Source organism: Schistosoma haematobium, chromosome 1, assembly GCF_000699445.3.
Source record: "Schistosoma haematobium chromosome 1, whole genome shotgun sequence".
In the NCBI taxonomy this organism is placed as follows: domain Eukaryota; kingdom Metazoa; phylum Platyhelminthes; class Trematoda; order Strigeidida; family Schistosomatidae; genus Schistosoma; species Schistosoma haematobium.
This window is the reverse complement of record NC_067196.1, coordinates 38,431,413-38,452,120: the sequence shown is the minus strand read 5'-3', so window position 1 is coordinate 38,452,120 and position 20,708 is coordinate 38,431,413. Positions and strand designations below refer to the sequence as shown.

At 29.8% G+C, this 20,708-nt stretch overlaps 1 protein-coding gene across 1 annotated transcript in view; it reads left to right on the top strand.

Annotated features, from left to right (window-relative positions):
* The first annotated feature begins 16,318 nt into the window (after positions 1-16,318).
* The window catches only part of MS3_00009529 (uncharacterized protein), a 51,855-nt gene continuing 47,465 nt past the window's right edge, over positions 16,319-20,708 (top strand). Inside the window, exon 1 of the mRNA XM_012945111.3 lies at positions 16,319-16,528. Coding sequence (XP_012800565.3) covers positions 16,479-16,528 — 50 coding nt within the window. The 5' untranslated portion in view covers positions 16,319-16,478. The remainder of the gene's footprint in view (positions 16,529-20,708) is intronic.

Genomic DNA, 20,708 nt, shown 5'->3' with positions numbered 1-20,708 from the left:
TCAACGGCACAAAGTGTTTACAATTAAAAACTACAAAAGGTTGTTTAATTTACGATATTGTACTTCATTAGTTAAATGGGTATTAGGTTTTACACACTGCGGATTAATTCTAACGTATTCGTTAGAATGTTATATTTCCAAGACTCTAGATGGAATGAATCGTGAAGATATCAGGTGATTATTTTACTCTAACTTAACTGAGTGGAATGATATAAGCTTTCACATCCATCAGATATTTAAAGGCAGTAATCTAATTCAAATTGAACATACCTTGAATGTATCAGTTATCTGTTAATATTCAAGATAATAACTTAAAAGGTGAATTCGGTCAGTGTTTTATACTTGTTTTACGTAATGAGTGATTTTGTTTCCTTACGAAACGTCACAATTAATACAATGAAGTCTCTACTCTAAAGACTTTGACTTTTCGTTTTGTTGTCTGTCTGATTTCCATCTTTGAGAAACTGAGATACGAGAATTCTAGTTATTATTTTGGATGAATATAATTTTCTGTTCAAAGTCCCAACGTAAATCATTCAATGACGGATTTAGTGTCTCAATCAGTTTGTCTATTGATAATAAGAATAGGCAATGAAATAAACATTTACACAACTTTTTACAATATTATTCACTAACTTTTGAAAAAGTCTAAGATCAGTTTCTGATCCTACTTTCTCTAACTTAATCAGTGTCCATGCTTTTTGGGATAGATAAAAGGATGGTCTGATTCCTGTAATTACGCCTATATTATAATCAGTTTATAACAGAGATGAAGCTAGCAACAATGCTCACTTTATTCAGTACCGTTTATTTGAATGCAGTAAAGAATTCTCAGCACAAAACTCTTGTCTTGTAAGCATCTAACTTGAATATTGAGGAAAAATTTACAAAAAGTTTCGAACAGTGGTTAGCCGCAATTTATATTCGTCTGCAGGTATTGACGATTTATCTTGCTTCCATGACGTCAATTTTCACTGCCTAATGTGCTTGATCTATGGATTCTGCGTACATTCCCCTCGTTTCTTCAAATAACAGAGAATGAGGAAACTATGGATAATCTGGGACTTATTACTTGGGCATGTATGTGGTTACATTTGTGATACTGTTTTTTTTTTTAATTTTTGAAAGTGCATAGGCACAGTTGGTTCGCAAGTTTATTAAAACAAATATTTTTGTCAATAAACGCATGTTTGGAAAAACGATTCAGCAAATGAAGCCGGCTGCGAAGTGTACTTGTAGAGTGATTTCGTTTTGTCCTACTTTCTGGTCGTTTAGGCCAACTAGAAAAACATTGATTTCAGCCAATCACAGTTAGTCATCACCGTAACATAAATCAAGCAACATAAAAAATGTCGAATAATGGGTTTATACTATCAGTCAGGTAATTCTGAGATCTGGTTAGATTGGAACCACTCATTTCATGGTTTGATAATTATTTGTGGTATTTGTTGATAAATGTATTTTACTGCTAACAGCATTTTAGTTTATGTAAACATTCACGTTAGTTACAAGTCCACAGTTCTCCATCTTTGTTGGTATAGAAATATAGTTATTTGTATAAATGAAGCGTAAATTCTTTATCAGAATACTTTCCTCTACTAATTTTTAGTAAGTAGTGTATGTTTTTACTAACAAATCGTTCGCGATATCACACCTTTATGAATTGAAAATATCGGTCATATTTTATCAATTTATTTTGATCGGAGTATAAGTCTTTAATAATGACCAATAAGTGTTAATTCTTTGAAAAACACTTCTCACTGACGCTACATATCACACGCAAACCCACAGAAATTATCTCTTATCAGAGGATTAAAATGCTAAAAAGCTTGTATGGTGATCAACCGATACACTGACCAAAACACTTACTCCTTAGGTACAAAGAGATTGTGCATTTTCCTGGTCATCAGATAGGCATGTGATTCTGTGGATGCTCCTTTCAGGATCACCTATGTTGAAGAACTCTTACTGTCATGTAACACAATAACAGTAAACGAATAACCAGACATTTGCTTAGCTTACAATCAACAGCAATATCCTAACCTGTCACTCAATTATCCCAGACTGCCACTAACATTATGACAACAAACATCGCTACTTGCTAACTGCACGCTATAACAACACTCGGATCACCAATTCCAACTTCATTTCGAAATCCAATGGGTCCCATCTAGGTTATTCTTCTACCTTATATGAGCGTCTATAACAGAATTCGCATTCTTCTAAAGCGAGAAATAAACACTGAGACAACCATTGCCCTAAAAACCACACTATCATTTGCAGTATTCTTACACATAAAATTTTGTGACATATCACATACGTTCCTGGGAAAATACACAATAGTACGTACTTGTATACCAAACACGACAATTCAACGTCTAATACTTCGATTTTTTCATGACCATCACAACACCCAGCAGTCACTATCCGGATCTAAACCTATATCTAACTAGAATAAATATGCAGAGAGGAAGAGAAAAAAACATTCCACAATCTGTATTCATATAGGCATTTATTTATACTACAATGCAGACCTTCGATCAATCAATTCATTGCTCTTTCTACCATGGATACGTAACCAGTATCACTACGAATCTTTTTGAATATGAAGCCTGTGGAAAACGGAACGCAAATCTGGTGGGTAACTCTAAAATAATGCTTAGAAAATTATCCTATCTATCATGTTGATGTCAAGCATAGGGTTCTAGACAAGATGAATGTATATATATGGATATATATTATATATATATCTTGTAATTTTAAAATGTAGATTGATATTTATGGTCAAATTAAAAGTGTACAAAATATCCTTTAATTAAATTGCTTTCCACTGCCTCAATATATTTTTGTGAAAGAAATAGTCGATGTAATGTTCAGTGATCATTGCCTTATATGATGCAAAGTTATAATTTAACAATGTTGGATCGTTAGTTGTATTTATACGTATGTACAAAGAATGTAGGATAAATCAACACTACAAAAATCTTTTTTTAAAAAAAAGTATTTTAAATTTGATTAATTATGCTTTTATATCAACAGTCATGATTATTTGTTTGAAAGCACTTAAATTGCCATGGTTACTACCCGACAGAAACAGACATAAAATTTCAACAACAATCAAGGATTAATAGAAGTATTTATTCAAGAGGATATTTGTGATATAGAGTGTTCTCTAAACAGAACAAAAGTTTAAAGGCACGGTTTTTCTTTCTAATGTGAATATTTCTCGAACATAAACACAATTATGTGAGTAGATTAAAGAAAAACAAAACAGGAATCTAGATTTTATTCAGTTTATTGTTTGTCATAAAGATTAGTTTTTCATCACAAAATGTATTCACATTATGCTCAATTTTAATCAATCGATTTCAAATAATTAAACGTAGAATTGTTAAGGTGTTGGTTCGTTATCAGTATATCTGAATTATGTGCACATTTTAGCTTCAAATAATGATCAGTATTATTTCTAAACATTTATTATAATCCATAAGTTGATATATACAACAGAATCAATAACCTATTAAATTTTGTGGCTTAGTTTTTGTTGTTATGTAACGTTTATGATTAGTAGAATATCCTAGTTTTTAATTTATAATCTATAATAAATCAAATGATGATGAATATCTGTTTTCATAAGGTGAGAACATATTGCATAATCTTCTATTTAAACACATAGCTAATAACTATAAATTAAAGATTCATGCTATTTTTCAATGAAGCTTTCAGTCACACAGAATTTATTTCAATTGTTGACACAAAAAGAACTTGAAATTACGAACTTTACCCCAATTTCATAGTGTTCAATGTTTTATGGTTATTTAACACTAATGGATATAATAAAGAGTTAGAATAAAGTTTTTTTTGTTTTATTGCATTATCTTAATAGTGAATCGTTGAATGTTTTCTGTTATAAAGTTGTGGATATTATTTGAGATGGTAAAATAAGTGTAAAATTTCAATCATTGTGAAATGAATTCACTCAGTCAAATCAATGTTTCTGTATTCCATTATATAGTTTAACCTACCTATTTTTATTGATTAGATATAGTGATTCAGTAAGTAATTCCATCGAAATAACAGGATTAGTTTGATTTAAACAATTAAACAAATATAAGAATTTACAAACAAAAAGGGTATGTAACTAAACAAACGGAAATTATCGCATCTTAATATTGTTAACTGTATTTCAATCAGTAACATTGGCCAAACTAACTGATATTCAGCTATCATGTATAATCATAAGATATTATATTAATTAAATCAATATTTATCATTATAAGGTTGTGGAGATTATGAAGTTTAGATTGATATCATGAATGGATCAGTGTGCAAGATCGTGGATGTATACTGCTTAGGAGTTTCATATCAAGATAAAACGGTCATCCAGTGCTTCTAGGTTTTCAATAGTAGTCTAACATTGATTCATTCATGATATCAATCTAAAATCAATATTTGTCAAATTGTATCAATCAGTTAAAATATATGAATAACCCATTCATTGCATGATACAATCGTAATATTGATAACAAGTGTACTTTAATTATACTGAAGATTAGATTAAAAAAATTGGTAATGTAAGAAAGAATGAGACAGTTAAAATTATTGATTGCGCAGTACTACATTTTCATTTTTATAAATAAAAAAGAGAATATTTTCACTAGCCATTAATTCATTTTGATACTCTTTTCTAATTGGATCTAGCTAAAGATCCATTCTGTTGTGAATTAGTATATGTTTATAATTTACGACAGAATATACCATTATTACTCAATATTTCCTTTCTGTATAAATGGTCAAATTATAAAAAAGAAGTTTGTTAGTCATTTACTTACGAATATCATAATTATATTTATCTAGAATCTGCTGTTAATAAACTATGGATAATAAATATTAGGGAATATTTTCGTAACTCTTTTGTCTTGTATCACAAATGGATGATTAGAAGTAGTCATTAAGAAGATATAGATTTCAACTTCATATTTAAAGAGAGAAAAGAAGACAGTTGATAAGTGATGTTATCTTTTATACTATTTGGTATTAAAAAGTGACTACTATTTAGCTATGTATATTGCTATATATCTATTGTTTTGTTTTATAAAAGCAGTTTATTAAAATGAATCTACAGTTTAGTTTAGAGAAAAGATAGTTTATTTCTATTGTTCTTATGTATATGCATAAAGTTTTCTTTTGAATATTAAATGTACAATTGGTATTGACCAAGTTCAATAGGTGTTAAAGTAAGCTGCCTATGTTACAACAGGTGAATGAATATAATTTATTAATCAAGTATAGGTTTATTTATTCTATTGAAGCTACTTAAATCTAAGTAGATTGACAAAGGTTCAAAATTGAAATCTTTTGATTGAAAAACGGTTAGTTTAACAGTTAAATTAATAAATCTAATTAAACATTCGACCTTGACATTTGTTTTAATGGATAGACGAATTAGCAATCAATCCTCAGACATTGAGTTCTTTTAATTCAATAAAATAATTCCTTAAAGATAAGATTTGTTTCAAACAAAATGAAATTGAAATAAAAATTTATTATCCAAGTTACTTCAATTTTATTATTCATGATTAATGCTTTCTGAAAGATTCTATGTATTTAAAATACTTGATTTTTTGTCTTTGTTTCGAAGCCATTTAGGTCATTATTTTGCTAATATTTAGTTTAACTTGTGTAAATATATATATCGGCATGTACCTGCATCGATGCATACAATGTACAACTCAATATTCATTGGAAAATGACCAATACCATGTTCAAATGTTAATTAAACATTATTGATTGATGCTATGCATGATTGGTACTAGAATTTATGAAATACATTTTTATATAGATTCCTTTCAATTATATAAGATCAGCCTTTTTATATTCATGCATAAAATAAATAGGTAAATTAATGCAAACTATTTCCTATTTGGATGATAGTTGTTTATTCTTTATATATATATTCGTTATTATTTGGAAATGAGAGATGTTTATCTACTTTATATTTTGATTTTCAATGACATGACAACTGAATTAACTTATTATGTTAATCTACTCAATTTACTGAATCAATCAACTTAAACCATTTTGACACACTACCACCTTACTTTTCAGTAAATCAAAAGTGTACATATACAAAGTGTATTTTAACTAGATAATAATATTTTTTCTAAATGAAAGGAGAATCGTATTCTTTTGATATTTCCATGACTTGGTAAGATTTAGGGTATTGGGGATAAGCTTTCATCTCCGTTGTTAATTCATGTTATTTAGTTTAGACTGTTTAATATTGCTATGTTGATTCACTCGATCATACCACTGATCTAACAAAAAACCCTTCTAATACTAATCATCATATACTCACTAGTGATTGGCTTCAAGATGTATTTCCTGGAGGTCTAGTGAGAATGCGTACTGCTGAGGAGTCCCATGAAAGGACGTAACGGCTGTTCAGTGCTTCCAGGTTTTCTATCCTGGTCTAGCAACGATTGACTCATGATCTTAACTATTGAAATATTATTTGATCGAAAAAATTGTTTTAATCATTGCTTATTGTGTACAAAACCATTTAAAATGAATGAATTTATAATTGTATAAATGATTAACGTCAAAACAAAGAAAACGTTTTCTAGTTTTCTGATATTGTATTTCACATATATAAAATATCATTTTCATTATAAAACAGAGTGATGAATCTTAAGATGATCATTTGTGGAAGTTTTTTTTGAAGTCTTTGTTAGGAAATGATTTAATTAAGTTTATTGCTTGTTATACTTTATCAATGATTTATGTTAACGATACAGAAGAAAATGTAGTCTGTTTAGTCAATAATACAGGCAGATAAGCTTACACTGAACAACTTATACTTTGATAAAATGTGAGTATAAATATCGAATTTACAAGAGTTGACTTTCATCCAGTGTTTAGTGTAGGTTGAAGCTACGCGTAATGATATTCTTATTCATATTGTAAACGTTGATAATCTGATAATGATTGTTGCTGAATTTTACTCTTTAGCAAATGAAATATTCCATTATTCTTTATGGACCTTAATTGTGATTGGGTTCTGCTTTTTTGTCATCATCAACAAACAGCATCAAATCTTTATTTAAAATAAAGTTTTGTCTTAATAAATAGTTTTAAACTGATAGCTTAAATTTATTTGCATGTAATTGTTCTATAAAAGACAAAAGAAACAGCCATAAACAGTGAATTTCATGACAATTCATTTAAAAGTTCAGACATCAAGAAAAACTATAGCCGATTGTATACCAGCTTGATTCTTCAAACTAGTAAACAAATGTTTGTTAAGAGGTTACCTGCAAATTACTTTAATTTGAGAACGGTTTTCTACACCAAATAATATTAGCGTTAATGGGAATACTTATTTGATGGAATTCATCTATGCTGAAAGTGAGACAGTATTTACCGGTGACATACTCATCGAGCTGTATCATTGAGTTACTTGGATTGGAAATATAAATCACTGAACTCCAGCTAAGTGATATAAATGTTAAACTCTTTCATTGAGACTGGAACGTCGTGATGTCGACATTTAGGTGTATCCTGGATATGAGTTTAATGAAAAGTTTTATATCAATATAAAACACCTATTCAGTGCTTCCTGATTTTTAACAATATCCTAGATAGTTTATAATTTCGATGAAAACTTACAATTACTTGTTCAATTCAAATAGAGTCAGACTAGCCCAGTTAGTATTGTTCTTGTAAACACAATAATGAATACACAAATAAAAGCACACTGTAATATTCTACATTGTTTTTGGTTTTATAGAATCTGCCTATTAAGTAAAGATCAGCCGATTTTTAATTGATCAAATACTCCATGCTGTTATGCAATAATTGGTTATTTGGTTATCTTATTATATTGTGAAAGATGAATACATTGAAATACCTAAACATTCTTGTTCGAATTATAAACAAAGAATTCTCACTTTATAACATACATTACAAGTAAGATATTTCAAATGTAATCTGATTCTACAAAATTTCATTTAACAAATGAAGAAAAACCCACTGTTTATCGCAAATGATTAAAATAAAACGAAATATCTATTGTTGTTTCCATAATAAGTAACAAACAGTTAATTTTAGAATATCATATTAGTCTTACATAATTTTAAGATAATGCATCACCTCTAAATGTTTAGTTATCAATCAAAGTCTAAATATTCCTATCATTATAATGAAGTTAAAGGCTTATTTATCATTATTGAAACTATAAATAATAAACGATACGTTGATAATGACCAGTTATATTTTGTATACTTATTTAAAATCTATACTTCTATGTTTCATCATCCAGAAAATACAGGTGTTTATTAACAATTGTCTACGCAAAATACTTCAGATCCATTGGCCGGACACTATTAGCAACAACGTACTGTGGGAGAGGACAAACCAGATCCCAGCGGAGGAAGAAATCAGGAAGAAGCGCTGGAAGTGGATAGGACACACATTGAGGAAAGCACCCAACTGCGTCACAAGACAAGCCCTCACATGGAATCCTGAAGGCCAAAGGAGAAGAGGAAGACTAAATAACACATTATGCCGAGAAATGGAGACAGATATGAGAAAAATGAACAAGAATTGGATGGAACTAGAAAAGAAGGCCCAGGGCAGAGTGGGTTGGAGAATGCTGGTTAGCGGCCTATGCTCCATTGAGAGTAACAGGCGTAAGTAAGTAAGTAAGTAAGTAAGTAAGTAAGTAAGTAAGTAATACTTCTGTGTTTGAAGGGATTATGAGTTCATCTAATCTGAGAACGGAACGAAGCCTCTGTGACCCAATAACCAATTAGCCAGCTATTCTGATGCGTCCCATCTCCGCTAATTAGAGAGAAAAATCCAAGTTTAGTTCACGAGCAACCTAAAGTACGAATAACAACAACAAGCACAATTCAAGCATATATATATATATATATATATATATATATATATATATATATATAGCATAAGAATGTCCTTAGGAAGCGTTACAAAATAGCATGCTAAAAGATACAACAAACTAATAGCGTTTAAAATACTCCCAATAGGGAAATACGACATGAAGGTAAAAATGAGAGCTTTTAGCATGAAAACAACAAATCCAAAATTTGTAAAATAGAGTAACAAAATTAATACATTTACCAAATGAGTTCTGGAAATCTAACACCTCTAACAATATCCAACGTAAAACAATAAAAAATTTGTGCATTGAGTAAACTAAATATGAGTAACATAACACGTCCAATAAACGACTAAATTCTTAAATAATAACATCTTTTTCCATTCTCTTGAGAAGCAAAAATAAATCTAACATCATAGATATTCTTTACAAAAAACGCATTACTAATGAAGAAAAAAACATCCATTCAAGAAGATGGCAAGAAAAACAATAATCAATTATAATCTTCAAAAATCACTATGTATGTTTACTTTGTTGTATATTGTTAGTTGTTAACACTTGTTAACTAATACATATTATCAGAAAGGGATTTTGTGGAGAATTTTTAGAAATTTCAATAGTTGAAATCATGAGTCAGTTGAAGCTAGACAATCATGGAAACCTTGGATGCATTGGACGGCCGTTTCGTCCTAGTATGGGACTCCTCCTCGGCAGTGCGCATCCATGATCGCGCCCCCCCGCGAGATTCGAACCCAGGACCTACCATATATTACTTATGAGTATTATTCAACAGATTGTTCTATACGAAAACAATTAGATAACGTGGTATTCAAATATTTCTTTCTCGTTACAGAATATAGTCTGATCAGTGTATTACTTTAAACTCTTACAAATAATTCAAACTCAAATTACACTTGTAAATAAACATAAGTTTCTAAGAGTTTGGTTTCATTTTTATGAATAATTATATTATATTTAATAAAATATTCAATTTATTGTATTATACATTTTTTTGGGGGGGGGGTAATTGTTTATCACCTTTAAAACAGTTTTAAAATGATGAGTACAGTATCATATTGACAATGTTAAAAAAGAAATATTTAACTTTGACTAATAGAAATTAGATTAGATCGCCCTTTTTTCAATGTTTCATTCATCTACATTATATTACCTATTATAAACAAAAATAAATGTATAATTTTGTTTTAAATCATTGGTTATTGTATTGAATGGAAACAGAAATAAGAATAGTCAAATGTATTTCAATACAAAATTATAGAATCTTTTAGTAAAATCTGAGAACCATACAGTAAATATAGATATCATTACCGGGGTTTAACTTGATAATTTTGAATAAATTGAGCATTTGATAGATCGTTATAAATAAATTAATATATTTGTAATATCTCAATGAGTAGAAAAATGAGATTTCCTGACGTTTCGTGACTCAGTGTGAGCCAAATCCATTTGATTATTTTGGTCCCTGGCTTACAATGAGTCACGAAGCATCAAAAAAATCTGGTTTTTATACTCATTGGGATATTACAAATCTATTAATTTATTCATACAGTAAATGCTTCATTTGCAAAATCTTAATCAATCGTTGCAGACATCATTGTTTTTTCGTTTCTACACCAACCATTCTTTGGTCTCGTCCACAATTCTTTGATCTTCTTAACTTTCTGCCACCAGACATTTCATGATTCAATTCATGATACATACTATTTAGATCTGTCGACATCAGTAACACATACCACATTATCAAATTAATTTATTTTTCATTATAGTTATTCTAAAATAAAATAAAACTAGAATCTTTGTTTATTAGTAAACAATGATTTAAGATGTAATACTGTTTGCTTAAAGTGAACTTATCTACATTTAGTTAAACACAAAGATCATTTGATCTTTTAATCGATTGTTTAAATTGAAATGAATGAATTTAATTGGATACCTGTTTCTTATATAATCTTATCTTTTTAAGAGAAATAAAATAAACTCGTATTGGAATTACATAAATGAAAATGAATAATGAACTGTAACTTCATTAGGAATTTATTATCGGTAATGAAAAGTGTAATATTTATTGTGTTTAAATAATATTTCAATTGTTCATTTATAAAAAGAACTCCTTCTGATATTAATCAACATATACTCAGTAGTGACTGGATTCAAGTGGTATTTCTTGGGGTTCTAATGAGAAGCCGTGACCAGTAGAGTTCAATCAAGCCTGTTGTGAGATAATAACTCACTGAAGATAATGGTGGATATGTCGCTCAATTTCGTAGATTAGTTGAAGTTAGACGTTAACAATATTGGATGCCGACTCAGTGATCTAGTGTTTAAGAATTCGCGCGCGTGAGCGATATGTCCTGGGTTCGAATCTCACTAGGCGGGATCGTGGGTGCGCATTGCTGAGGAGTCCCGTACTAGGACGAAGCAGACGTCCAGTGCTTCCAGGTTTTCCATGATGGTTCAGCTTTAATTGGTCCATAATCTCAACTATTGAAATTACTATTAAAAAATAGTTTGTCATTTGTATTTATGAATGTTACTATCCTTGTTATGATAATCATTTTATATAAGGATCCTATACACCCGTATACTTAACAGTGATGTATGGAGTTTTATAATCTATCATCATAAAAATAATATAGTTAATGTATCAGTAAGTAAATTATAAAAAACGAAATAGAATCGTACCATTCCAAAAATCAGCGGAGGAAAGTATTAACCGACTGATTTTGGAAAGTTTCTTCAATATTTTTTACATGACTGTCTTAACACTGATCAATGATATGATCTGATTGATACGAAATGAGCGAAGAAGAAAAAGATTAGTAACTGTAGATTTATTTTGACGCTAAGTATAGATTGAAAAGTGTATCTTGAATAAATTAAGTTTATAGCTGCTAATTTACTTACATTGATTTAACTCAATAGTACTCACTATTGACTAATCAATAATTCGTTGTATAGAATCAATATATAAGTATCATACTAGTGATTTATCACAACCAATCAAAATAACAGATTAAATGAATCAAATTCTTCATCCGTTTTATAACAGTGTTATATTACTAAACGATTTTTTCAATATTTATTTATTTTTAATAAAGCTCTGTTAATCGACTGACTTTATGAATAAATATTTTGGATGAAAAGAAAGAGATGACTGATTGTTTTGAAGACTATTGCAAATCAATGAACTTCATGATTCCAGTAAGCAAACTGTGATAATGTGAAATGGTTATATACAATGAAAGATTGGTTTTGATAACATATGATAAGCGTTATTTGTGAATATCCTGTCAGAGTTTTACGATATAGGTAACTACATTATCGAATACCCTTGAATTGCAATATAGTCATCTAAGTACGGAAATATTTTAGTTTATTGCACTAACATGTATGAAAAACAAATATTGTTAATTTATGACAAAATTTGGGTAGAGCACCCCATTTTTTCGATTAACTTCAAGCAAATATGTATTTCTATTAAAATTGAATAAACGTTTCCTGTAGTCACCACGTTAAAATGTAACTAATCGAGAAGCGAATCACATACATCTGGAGATCCATCTTACGTTCAATAATTTAGAATTTGGCAGACTTAAAGAATTTGTATTTACCATGAATGAGTTTACTACACTTAACCGCTTCTGCTGTTGAATTTATCATAAATACATGTTGCTTGATTTCTCATCCACGACACATCAGTTACTGAAAGCCTACCACTCACTTTGAATGGTAATCATGTTTCTGGATATTTTGCAATATTGCGTCATAAACGCAGGTTTATCTTTAAAATGGATTACTTTTTCAACAGTAGAATAACATTTATTGTCTTCTAGGTATATTTTAATTAATGTTTTATGACCAAATATCATTACTTGAAAAATATCAAAAAGGCTGAAAGACTAACTTTGATTTAACATTTAAAAGAAAAAAATTTCATTTGTTTTGTCAATATCATTATGTTAAAATAAATTTTCGGTTATAATAGATTTTTAAACAATAAACCTTGTATTTCAATACAACTGTGGCTGAACAAATACCTAAATGGATACAAGAACAGATGAACTCCAATGGTTGAATAACACCACAGGATGGACAAATATCTTTCTCCATTGAGAAACATTTTGATGAGGTCGGTTATAAGGTTAATATCAAGTTAACCTTTGTAGTTTCTTAGAAAAGTTTGCAAGGGCTTATACTACAGTTTGTTGAAGCCTGAGTCGTAAGAATACTGTAACTCACTTTATGTGTTCAAAAACAATTCGTTTTTACTACTTACCTACTCTGGTGATACAGATTTATTATCCATAGTAGTTTCAATTTTGTGTATTTTATTATTTCTGTTTCTCCTTACCTTTTAATTTATCTGATTGACTTTGAATTTTTTTTCACATATGATGTTTATTCTCAGACAAATATCACATGTCTATTTACCCAGAAGTTCTGTTCATTCTTTCGGTGCTTTTAGTTTATTGGATAAAAAAATTGATTAATTAGTTACTAACTGTGGTATAATCTGTGAACGAATTTTTTGAGTTCCTGTTTTAGTATCAGAGGGGATTTTCTGGAGATTATAGTAATTTGAATAGTCGAGATCATGAGTGAATTGTAGCTAGAACACTATGGAAATTCTGGAAGCGCTAGACGGCCGTTCCATCAAAGTATGGGACTCCTCAGCAGTGCGCATCCTCGACCCCGCTTCGCGGGATTTGAACCTAGGATCTATCAGTCTCGCGTGAGAGTGCTTAACCACTAAACCACTGAGCTTCCAGGGTTTTTCATGGTGGTCTAGCTTCAATTGACTCATGATCTCAACTACTGAAATTTCCTGTTTTACTTATTAAAACGTTCATACCTTTTCTAGCAAGTTATTGGCTATCTGAATTCGTAAGTCCAGTAGATAGTATGTTGTGCGTTTATAGTATAATAGTATTAGGTTCGAGTGTCGATGTGAAAATTAATACTTTGATCCAGATATACCTATCTGGTGAGTTACCAATAAGATTCAGTATACGTCCATGATTTCAGTACTAATCCGATAAAATGTTATAGCAACGGAAATATATAAACATACAGTCATAATTTCTGTCATAATTTGCTTTATGACAAATCTATCATGTTCTATCTTACAGTTGTATTTTCTAATTTCATTCGAATTATGTCAATGTTACAAGTATAAACTCCTTACTATCTAGTTAAGCTTAATAAAAACAACAAAATACATTGAAATCTTATTTTCCTTTATAATCCTTCAGTTTATTCCTTGTTTTATTAAATATTGTAAATTCAAAAATATCTTTAAAGTATATAGCAAGTCACGTGTAATTGAGCTTCTTCTCATTTAATTCAGTTAAACCCTTTTGTTAACTTATTTAGCGGACAAAGTCATTCGTACTGTAACAATTTATTGTGCCTTTATTATTGTTGCGCTTGTATGAAATATGTATGCTTGGACGTTGCTTACCCCCTACGCATATATTCATTCTGCTAGCTCTATTATTAGCTGCCTGATTAATTCAATAATCGATTCATTTCATATCTAAAGGGTGGCCTGCTTGAGCATCTGGGCTACCTGTTCCTGCCATCTAGATATTTCAAAAAGTTATCCATTTTTCTTTGTTTTAATATATCATTATGTTTATTAATCGCATAACCTATTCTGCTGCGTTTCTGAAAGGTGTACAACCTTTCGTTGTCAAAGTTACAAAAAACTCAATAAGAGACAATGTGGTTGCTGGCAATATACAACGAAAAGAATGCACATTATTCAGATGTTCATTTAGTGAACTGCTAACATCTAACTGGCGATCATTCGATATTTATCATCAGGACCGACCAAGAAGAAAGAAACGGAAACTTGTTGAAATACTTTGCGCTGAGAATTCTATATTGTGCCAAAAATACAATATCGAATAAAGCTGATAATAATAATAATAATATATACATGTACATTTACACTCTACACACTCTCTACACTCTCGGTTCGCTGACTCATTCATTTGCCTCTCTGCTCTGTGGCCTGATTTATCTGCTAACGAAACTGTAGTCGCTGCTTCTCTTTGCCTTCTGATTTCAAACACCGTTGAGGATTATATGATAACGGTTACGAGGGTGATTGGTTAACGAAACACAGCCACTACAAGTATTCCTAAGATTTTATCACAAATTTTATATTGTAATATTTTACCATCCATGGTGAGTTCTACAGATTCTTTTTTAAATATGGAAAACGTTTAAAGTTATACTTTTAATTGTAAAATTATATATTTTTATGATAGTCCATCTACAATATAAAGCCCTATGAATAAGTCCTTTCATGTACTGAAATAATTTATCCGGTTGTTAAATAAAATAAAGTTTAATTTAGGGAGAATTTCATTCAATCAACTAGAGTACTAAAAACGTGTGATCATTCTATTTTTGTAGATCACAGCCTAAATATCATAAATTTTGATTCTTAATAAAAGTGTGGTTCTCTACTTTTTAGAAGTTTCTATTCAGAATGATATAATTGTCAAGGATTTATTAATTTTTAGAAGCTTTCTAGACGGATGACAATCTGTGATAAATTTTTTTATGTCAGAAACTGTGCTAATCATTATAAATTTTCAATCAAATTAACTAATCAATTCAAATGATAAATCGCTAACTTTGAAAATGAAATGTCGTGAATTGGTGGATTTTTAAAGATCATTCAAAAAAGATCCTAATATTCATGCTATTTATTGAATGAATTTTGTGTGAAGATTTTATTCTGTTAAAATACTCAAAAATTAATTATTCTTTTAAACATTATAAATCTGTATCACTGGTTGAAATCATGAGTCAATTGAAGCTAGCCCACCATGGAAAACCTGGAAGCACTGGATGACCGTTTCGTCCTAGTATGGAACTCCTCCATGGCAGTGCGCATTCACGATCGCGCCCCCCCCGCGAGATTCGAACCCACAAAACCAATTCTGATAATAAAAATCTGTATCAGTTTGTCCTGTTAAATTATTATTAAACTGTGAATTTCATTATTTAAAACAATTAGTCCCTTTGATAAATTTCAATAATGCTTAGATTTATTGAAGCATTGGCTATACGAAAACTGAAACCCTCTTTTACGAATTCAAAAGCAATTTTTTCCTTACCCTTAATCCTACCTTGGTTATATTGATTTATTATCCAGAATGATTATCACATCATTTTTGTGTACTTTATTATTGTTTTCTTTGTTACGGCTTACCTTTAATCTGTCTAGTTGACCTTTATTAATTTTCATTTAATAATGTTCTTAACAAGGATATTATGTGATTGGATTGTTCGAAAGGTATTGCACAAATATATGACATAATTCTGACAAACTTCGTCTTCTCATTGCATCATCAAAATTTCATTATCATTATTATTATTATTATTATTTTTAAATAATTTTGTTTCCTAAATAGAATTCTAACGAATATAATTCACATAACATGGAAATTAATATTGTCCGTTGAAAGTTCATTTCTCTCAACTTTTGTCAGAAAATACAATAATAATAAATCACAAAAAAAAGAAAAAAGAAGAACAATCTATGGAAAGAAAAGTTGATATTTCATGGCCATTTGATTGTTTTGCTTTAGTGTAAGTTGAAAGTTTTTTTTCTTAGACTTTAGAAAGTTTCATGATCTTAGTGTCAAAATGTCAAAAATTATGTTGATCAGTATGCATAGTATATATAGTATGTCAATAAGAGACTGATCAATGACATTCCTAAACACCTATGAGAAAATTTAAACAAACAATATCAAGTGAATTATGTTAATCAAAATTTACATTTTAATTTTTCTCAAAGTATAAAATAAAATGTTTTTGCAATATGATTATTATTAAGAATCAAACATTAAAGGAATATATAATGAGTAAACATTGATAGGTATATACTGAGTAGAGGTCAGTTGATAAAATAAGATTATTAATGTGGATGCGAGTTGAAATAAAACTCAATGATGTAATAAACACAAGAAAGAGTTTGAAGAAAAAGGAAAAAAAATTTAAGATGTAGTGAAGGAATATTTTTTGCCTTGGTGACAAATATTCCGTCGCTGCATCTTAAAATTTTTTTTATTTTTCTTCAAACACTTTTTTGCGTTTATTACATCATTGAGTTTTATTTCAACTCTCATCCAAATTAATAATCTTATTTTATCAACTGACCTCTACTCAGTATATACCTATCAATGTTTACTCATTATGTAATCACTTGTATCTAGCCCTTTGAAATGCTGTCACAATCATTGTTGTAGAATGTTTTACATAAGATATATTAAGGGAATAGTTATTAGAACATTGAATAATTCAATATGTTTGTCTATTAAACAAAACATAAGTTATTCAAGTTTCAAATCTTTATTGTTTACGGTTACAGTTAGAATGATTAATTGAAAATTAATAGGATTAATATTGAACATGAATTAGAATGGATTATTAACAAATACAGTTCATCAGACTACAGGTTCATGTTAGTGTCTAATGTTCATTAATGACCTAAATTCATTAACCTAATAAGAATTCTACGACTAAGCGGATTATAATGCTATAAGTAAGATGAATCGAGAAATAATATCATATAATGAACGGTAAATACCCATTGAGATATAAAATCAGAAAAAATTGGTTCAACGAAGTGTTTTCTTCTCCGTAAATTCATTTTTAAAGCTGTACATAGCATATATATATATATATATATATATATATATATATATATATATATATATATATATATATATATATATTTTGAAATTTAAAAGCCACAGAAACACAACATTAATTTCCGATCAATCATGAGAGATATGTGTTTAATCATTCTTCAGTATCATTAAGAAATGTACAACCAGAAGCCTTATCTTTGAGGAAAAATTTCTGTGACACAAAATGAAGAAATGAGCAAAATTTACACATATGTTTAATTTGAAAATTTAATTAAATAAACAAAGGATCTTAGTCCAGTCTCTGATCAAGAATTCCAACGCTACAAATCTACCATTCTCGACAGCTTCAACCAGAATATTAGCACAAAAGTAACTAGAGAGCATAGAAATAAACTTAAATTACATAGAAACAAATAAGAGTTGATTATAACACGGTCACATAATGGTGCAAGTTTATTGCTGTTAGACCGGAAGATTTTGGTGGTTTTGTTCTTTGAGATGGATGGTTTGGTCTTTGGGCTTTCATTGTTCTTCAGCACAAACGTCAAGTAGAAGTGAAATGTTCGAATTTCTGAAACATATGTCTCAGAGCTTGCTCTGTTGACCTCGATCTCGACAAAATGACAAAGTTATTATCATCAGATGACGACAAATTCTCTGAATCAGTCAATGAGAAGAACTAAACTTAAATGTTCGAAAAGCAACTGAATGAAGTTCTCAAGAGAATGAAAGATGATCAGGTAATTAACAAAGATATCTACGAGCGCATGAAATCAACAGGAACAATTATACCACGACTACATAGTTTACCTAAAATACACAAACTTGGCCTACCTTTCCGACCAATGCCTGATATGTCTGGATCCCCCTACCACTCTACAGCAAATTGACTGGCAGATCTCCTAGAATCCATAAGAAAACACGTTTGCATATATTTCTTAAATGATACTTTTGAATTCATTGAATCCAGACGTAAATGACAAAAATGTACTATCTCTGGATGTCGAATCACCATTCACTGTTCTCCTCACTATCAGTTTTATCTGCAAAAACATAAATAATAGTGACATGAATATCGGAATGGCGGAAGCTCATTTAAAGCAACTACGATTATGATGCACTTTTAATACATGATTAACATTTAACGACGTAATACATAGGCAAGAAGATGACATAGCACTGGGCTTCCCTCTTGGTCCATTATTAGCTGATTGCTCCGTGGACGGTTTAGAAAACAACCAACTTAATCTACTGTCCACAACTCTGACTTGTATAGAAGGTACGTGGATGATATTTTTACCATTTTTAACAACAAATATGATTTGAGTCCCCTTCTGAAGGCATCTAATATCTGTCACCCAGCAATAAATTCCACACGTGAAATTAAAAACAAATAAAATATTCGCTTTCTTGGTGTGGAAATAACAAAAGTACACGACGGAACTCAATGAAGATCTATCTAAATGAAACCTTTATGAAGCGGCCAACTATCAAGTTTCCACAGCTAGGTCCTCATTAGTTGGAAGCAAAACTTAATAATTTCACTTAATACGCGAATTTATTGTCCTGAGGTTATAGATGACGAACTGGGGTTTTTAAAGGAAACTATCTTCAAAAACGGGTATCCTTCGATATTTATTGACAATAATATAAAAGGCTGCCAAAGGCAGCTTTATTGCATCTTTTTCACATTACCAAAGTAGTTAATATACCTTTGGGAAAACCGGAATTGTGTGTTCAGAAAAAATTGGTACAACCCCTTCTTCTACCATTGTCTTAATGTCTCCTAATTTTCTTTTTTCTTCATACGTTTCTCCATTCACAGCCATCTACTTCCCGTTCCATCTTCTCCATAGACATTCTACCCTCAACCGGTTTATTTCTGTTTCTACGATCTACCTGCTTATATTTCATCTCATTTTCAACATTTTATCTTACTATGTCGAGCCATCCTTTCTGAATTATAACTTCTCTATTTATCTTCATGATGAATATTTAGGCCCTTAACAACATCAACTTGACGCCCAAATACAGTGAAACTATTAGGTCAAATTTAGACGAAAGTTCTTATAAAACTATTGTTTGTTTCCCTGATAAAAATAATATTTTTTTAATACCTTTGTTTATTCTACCTCACTGTTACCATGTTTAACAGAATTCTATTATTACTATTATTGTAATTATTATGATCCTGGAAAATATGCATATATCTTTACGATTGTACAGCTTTGAAAATAAATTCTTCGAAAAGAGAATTCTTTGCTGAATCAATCCTAATTAGCTAATATTATTGCTACCTTCGGAATCCCATATATTTCTGAGCCACATGATATCAATGGATAGAATCTCTGTCTGTGATTGAGTAAGGATAATATTTTGAAAAGTGTTATTGTTTTGGGGAATCTCAACTACAATGTAAAAATAATCAAATAGTCTATGCTATTGGCTCGATAACAGAACGAATAGTTCGGGAAAGTAAGATCATGAATCCTAGTTTAGACTGAGGAACTTCCTGTCTCATGTAGAAGTGATCGAGACTATGTGCAAATACAATAATGAAATAAGCTGACAAATTCAATGGGGTAACATTTCTTAAATATCTACTTATCTTTTGAAAATAACATAATTTCCGGAAATTTTATGTTTTATTTTAGAAAATGTAGAATAGGTACATTTAATTCAAGTATCATAGATAGGAAACAGAAATACCCGGTCAATAACAAAAATCATTAGCATTATTGTAGATTTATTTTATGAAATAGTTATAGTGGTTTCATAATGCTTTTATACTTCAACAACTGATTCACAAATTCTAAATTAATGAGATTATAACACGGAATGAGACGAACAAATGATTTCTTGAATTTGTATGATGTATAAATTTCTCCAGCAATCATTATAATTAGTAAGCATAGTGTTAATCCTAGTTTGATGTAGTATATTTTTTATAATGTTGTTTACATATCAATAAATGACTTCCTTGTTGTTAACGTTCAATGATTGTAATTTACTAGTCTCTGTCCTTTTTATTCTAAATCTTCATTATGTTCTCTAAATGTTTCAAAGATCTGTGAGTGTTAGGTCGCCTTAAATAATCCTACAAACTCAACAAA